Source organism: Micromesistius poutassou, assembly GCF_964030765.1.
Source record: "Micromesistius poutassou genome assembly, chromosome: 8".
Taxonomy (NCBI): Eukaryota; Metazoa; Chordata; class Actinopteri; order Gadiformes; family Gadidae; genus Micromesistius; species Micromesistius poutassou.
The window spans coordinates 8,006,197-8,012,281 of record NC_140278.1 but is presented as its reverse complement, the minus strand read 5'-3'; the positions used below and the strand labels follow the sequence as shown (position 1 = coordinate 8,012,281).

General features: G+C 42.1%; 1 protein-coding gene across 1 annotated transcript; it reads right to left on the bottom strand.

Annotated features, from left to right (window-relative positions):
* Positions 1 to 395: 395 nt before the first annotated feature.
* LOC311351240 (cell adhesion molecule 4-like) lies at positions 396 to 5,767 on the bottom strand (the record flags this gene model as incomplete). Its single annotated transcript, XM_084471344.1, has 9 exons — positions 5,745 to 5,767; positions 5,369 to 5,441; positions 4,822 to 5,148; positions 4,396 to 4,686; positions 3,874 to 4,137; positions 3,437 to 3,739; positions 1,573 to 1,645; positions 1,256 to 1,337; positions 396 to 725 (listed from the first exon to the last, which is right to left on the bottom strand). The coding sequence occupies exons 2-9, from the start codon at positions 5,412 to 5,414 to the stop codon at positions 396 to 398; spliced, it is 1,716 nt and encodes a 571-aa protein (XP_084327470.1). The 5' UTR covers positions 5,415 to 5,441; positions 5,745 to 5,767.
* Positions 5,768 to 6,085: the final 318 nt, after the last annotated feature.

Here is a 6,085-nt window from a genome sequence, read left to right as displayed (position 1 = left end):
AGACAGAACAAGATGGTCATATTTGGTATTATTCAATACAAATACTGTAAAGTAAACAAAATATCAGAAATACACAGTAGAATAATATTCATATTTTAAAAGTTAAACCAATCAACAGAATAATAATAATCATAATCATAAAGAAAAGAAGAAATCAAATGAAAACCTATTCACAACCTGTGGGATTTTTAACCCCTGGTTTACTCGATATCTGGTCTAGCCCCTTACTCATCCTTCTAGCCCTTTGCTCATCCTTGTAGCCATTTTCCTCTCCCTCTAGCCTTAACTCAACCCTGTAGCCCTTTATTCCTCCCTGAAGCCCTTAACTCATCCCTCATCCTCCTGAGAAGAAGTGTATGGGCCCCTGGGCCCCAGGGGGTCTCTGCCCGAGGAGCTCAGATCTCTTTCTTCTTTTTTTTATTCGTCCAGTTCACTGTTGTGTACACCACATCGCAGTCCGCCACTTGTCTGTCTGCTGCTGTGTCTGCTGATTCCTCTGAATCCCGTTGGATCAAGGCTGAGGAACCTGCTGCTGTTACAGCCTCCTCCTCCCTCAGTCCAACCACCCCTTCTCCCAGTCCAACCACCCCATCTCCCAGTCCAACAGCCCCATCTCCCAGTCCAACAGCCTCTTCTCCTGCTCCAACAGGCTCCTCTCTCGGTCCAACCGTGTTCATCAGTGTATCAATGTTAGCATAGATGTCCTCCCCACTTTTGAAGAACACCTGAGAGATATATATATATATATATATATGGATTTACTGATTGGGATGTCACCAGAACCTCAGGGATCTCACATTTTTTATCACACACACACACACACACACACACACACACACACACACACACACACACACACACAAAAACACACACATTTTGACATATTATTTATGGGAGCTCAGACTTATGGGAGCTCAACTCCTACAAGCTCCCACGTAACTCGAACCCTGGTTTCCTGGGTTAAAACCGGTTAAGTTTAGGGTGACCTTGGGTCAGAGATAGGGTTAGGGTTACCTGGACAAACAAAAGGTCAGGTTAGGGTAACCTAACCTATATATAAGGTTAGGGTTACCTTGGTAAAGATAGTGTTAGGGTAACCTGTTTACAGATAAGGTTAGGGTTACCTTGGTAAAGATAGTGTTAGGGTAACCTGTTTATATATAAGGTTATGGTTACCTTGGTATAGTGTTAGGGTCAGCCGACTACAGATTGTTTTCAGAGAGGGTAACCTGGGTAAAGATAGGGTGAGGGTTACCTGGGTGTTCTCTTGGTGGGGTGGAGCTTTGTTGAGTAGAGCATCGTTGCCGGGTCTTGTTTGTTTGGCCATTTTACAAGCTCTGGAATGTTCACAGTAGGGAAGAAGAAGAAGAGAAAGGAGAAGAAGAAGCTGACCATTTTTGATGGACATTGTGGTTCGCTGAATTGTTCCCACTGCCTGACAGGGAAAGTGGTTTCTATTCAGATTATCAACTCGGTGTGACTGAATGCAATAATGACAATAATTTAATAATCAATGAAGAAATCTGTGAAGAAATGGACATTCGTACAATCACTGGCTAGCAGTCAACGTACCTTACAGCACACACTGCTGCAAACAGCAGACCCGCGGCTAGCACCGCAGTAGCAGCTATCCAGGGCAGTTGGTCTGTGTGGGAAAAGGTGGTATCAAGATTTTGTGATTGGACCAATCAATGCATTTTAAGAGTCCCTTGTGCTTATTGGCCATCTCAGGCCATTAAAAAAATCACAAATGGAAATTCCTTACCAGCCTACCAATTGGTGCAGGCCATCAGGGAGGTTACTGGGGAGTTGATCAGCCCAGCCTTTATTTTGTTTATTATCTAATTTTCATGTACCATGAGCTATGATGCACAAGTCACTCCCTCAAATATTCATACGATGCCGAACATCTATTTTATTGCTTTTAGATCTTACTGCTGCTTTGGAAACAGTAGAACATGTGATTTTATTGAACGTCTTAGCTAGATCAAATCCTTCATCAGTACATCAGTTTCTATTTATATGCAGACAACTGTCAGACCAATTTCTTGTTTAACTACAATGAAACCCAACACAACTTTTCAAAATACAACGCTGAATATTTAAAGTTGTTAAATTCTTTCTTCCGCTAAACTCCGATAAATTGGAAGCCATTACCATAGGGCCAGGCGAGAGAGCACTTCTCCTCGTGGTATCCTGTTGCATCAAACCCATTACAGAAATGTTGGTGTCATCTTAGCTAACAACTTTAACCTTTGAATTGTTTCTGCAACATCATATTATCTATCAAATTTCATCTCTTCCTGCTTAGACTACTGTTACTCGTTGTATTTCTGGCCCTCTCAACACAACGTCTCCAAATTTGAGCTATGTTTCTTCTTTCAAATATCTCCTAATTCATCTTGCTTTTCATTATTGCTTCATCAATTCTACTTTTAGTCATTTTTCTTCTTTGTATGGCCTTGTAAAGCACTGCAATTTTGAAAAGTGCTATATAAATAAATATTATTATTATTATTATTATTATTATTATTATTATTATTATCATCATACATAATCATCTGTACTGTACATCACTCCTATTTGTGATTAGAGTATCCAGAAGTGACTGGCTGCGTCTCAATTCAGGGGTTGCATCCTTCGAAGGACGCATTTGAAGACTGATTACGTCACAGTGGTGCATCAAGGCTGTCCCATGCAGACTCCTTCAAATGCGGCCGAGATATGCAGCCTTCTTTTTCCAGATTTGAAGGATCCACCGGTTTGATCCTTCACGGCCCAACGTATCCCAAGATTCATTGCGCGTTGAATTTTTTTCAGAAATGGCGCGGAGAGAGCGGAAGCTGCAGCTGTAGCGAATACATATTTAATGAAAAAACTATGTAAAACCATTTTTTTGTATAAAAATAAGGTTGGGACCATTTTAAATAAGTAACTTTATTGTCAGTTCAATGACATTAACGCTAGCCATATAACGTTAAACTAATTAACGTTAATCCAAAGTCCTCTCTTCCTCTTCACCCACCGGCTCCGGCGGTGAATCTATTGCCACTCCTCCAATAAAAGATAAAACATAACAAATAAAATTATGATTTCTGGCTCCATATTTCTCCTCCGCTGTCCGGTTTGAACCGCAGCTGTCAGGGTTGCTAGGCAACAGGAGTGGCGCGTGTTCACGCAAGGTAAAGGGCGTTAACGGCTTGTAACGCAATCTGAAAATACTCCGTAGGTTAGACCGTCTCATTTAACATCGCTTGTTCGGCCTTCGGTGTGGCCTTCGTGGTCTACGAAAGCCACACCTTCATAGGCCGCGTCCTTCGAAGGATGCAGCCCCTGAATTGAGACACAGCCACTATCTTTTGAAACGACATGTAATGACTGATCAGCCTTACAGCTGGTGGTGCAATAAGGTCCCTTTGGCTCCCCGAGGTCAGACCTTTCAGGTATTGCTGTGTATCCAGGTGGGGGACAGAAAGCTTCTGGCTAGTGTTCCCAGCAGCGTTGGAGCTGTGGCAGGTCAAGGTAGTTGGCCCAGCAGGGGCCCTCATTGTGAGGGAGCTCCTCAACGTGGCGTTCTCCAGGTTGACCTGGCATAAAGACACATCTTCAGAACCCAACACCAGCTTCCCATCCAACCACCACTCCAGAGACGGTGATGGTCTGCCCACGCTGTCGCAGGAACATCGCACCCAGGCTGCACTTCTGCTGCAGCCTGAAGAGGGCAGGATCCTGGGAGGAGCTGTGAATACAGGGAAGGGGGAAGACAACAAGAAGAGAGACTTTGATGAGAAAATCTTGCTTCCTCTCAACAGGAAAGGTTTTTATCACTACTTCACCCAGCTCAGGGTTGTTCCCTGTTTTGAATCAACTTACTTTGAATGTCGATCTTGTAGACATTAGACTTTTCCGTGCCAATGTCATTCCTGACCTCACAGAAGAACAAGTTATTGGTGTTCAACAGCTGGATGGACAGAGAAGATCCGTTCCCGATCTGAAGGATGCATTCTCCGTGTATTCGGTACCAGGTGAACTCGCTGACAGCAGGGTTAGCATGACTGGTGCAGGTCAGGTTGAGGCAGCCGCCCTCTCTGGCTGGAAGACACGGGCTGCCGAAAGCAGAGGTGTTCCTGGGGGCATCTGAGAGAGAAGCCACCAATCAGAGCCTAGCCCTCAGCGCCGGTGTCATGTTGGTTAGATGTTGTGAATTTAATGAATACAATAAAATATAGTTAATAAAATGAAAAACAGGACATGCATCAAAAGTCGTTGTTTATCAACCCACTGCTTTGTCTTCTTCAAGGAGACTTTGAGATATATTTACCGAGAAGATCAATATAAAAAAGTAAATGAATAATAAAATGTACTTTTCATTGAAAAGGTAGAACTTTGACTGACATGAGATACTGAGTTGGTATCTTGTAGACACAGTTTTGTTGCCAGATGGTATGAAGTAGGCCGCAGTGCAGGAGACATTGTTTCCATGGTGGAGGTGGGAGGCGTTGAAGGTCAGAGTGGAGGTCACGCTATCGTTCTGCTGGAGCTGGGTGCTGAGCCCCAGGGCGGGGGTCCACGTCACAGTGGGCGGGTGGGTGTCACAGTAGGATGGGGCAGAGCACCCCAGCTCCACAGGAGTCCCCTCCACCACCTGCTCCTTGTGGCTGGTCAAACGAGGTGCATCAGGGTCCCCTGGTTACCAAATCAATGTAGAGCGGTTACTATGGAGACCCAAGCATTACCAGCATTCAGCATCATTTGAACCACAGTAAGACCAATAGGACTTGTGATACATGTTTGTTTCAGACAGACACACATTGCACTTACCCTTGATCAGGATGGTCAGTGTTTCTTGAAACGTATATTTTAATGCATTTGAACAGTCCATTCTGAACTTATATGGACCATTGTCCTGTACATTATTGAATGTTGTAGTACAGTTATACGCTGTTAGGTTTCCCCTGAATATTGTAGAACTGATAGGTTTATCAGGTTGATCATCTTTTAACCACATTGGTTCACATCCAGAAGTTAGCTTGTCTTCATACCCGTCCTCCAAGGTGAAGGAACAAGGAATGGTAACACAGGATCCACTGAGTGTCGTCACTCTTTCTGGCATTAGGGCCTTAAATATTGCAGGGTTGCATCCAGCATCTTTAAAACAAGAGGTTGACAAAACCAAAGACTCAATTGATGCATAAAACTGACAAAATATTTGAATGTAACATTGAATTTCCTAACAAAACAAGATAATATATCCTACTACTGTTATTATTAGTTAGAAATATTAGTCACTAAGTTATTAGTTATCATCATCATTATTATTATTATTATTATTATTATTATTATTATATGAGAAGGTTGAGATGGTTACCTTGCAGGACACTACAGAGCAGAAATAGTCTCCAGGATCCAGTCATGTTCTCTTCCAGAACTTCATCAGCTGTCTATTTCAAAATACCAGTAAATCTACCACTGTTACCATGACTAATTAAACAAATTAATCTCAATTAATCTCATATAACACCAATATTCAAAGAAGAACAATGATAATCACCCTGCTCATGTGATGTAATACCTTAAAAGATAACATTTAATTGGACATGTTCAACTCTTGAGAAGTTTAGACAGATATAAACAGGAAAACAAAAGATAAAACATGGTGTTTGTCTGCCAAAGGTCAAACTAAAACAGGTATTGCATGAATAAAACGTAATAAATAAATAAATAAAACTAATATATATCAATACCTGTAAACAGTAATGATGTTCCTTTGTTCTAGCAACCAGACATAGTTGACTTACGTGATAGAGTGGTGAAGGACATGATATGATGTTCCTGAAGAGTAAAAAGCTTTCTGTCCACGCCTAGAGGTCAGTGAATGAGGAACTTAATGAAATGTAGATGAGCACAGACACAGTCTTTCAAAGAGGGGAAGCTCATTTTCGGCCTACATCATAAAAGTTGTCAATTTATTTATGTGTAAATTCTGCTCTCTATTCCTTTTCAAGGAAATGCTCTGTGACCCTGTCATAACAACTAGCTGTCTTTTTCAGTGACTTGACCAGTGTCCTCCCAATGGCCAGCAGAG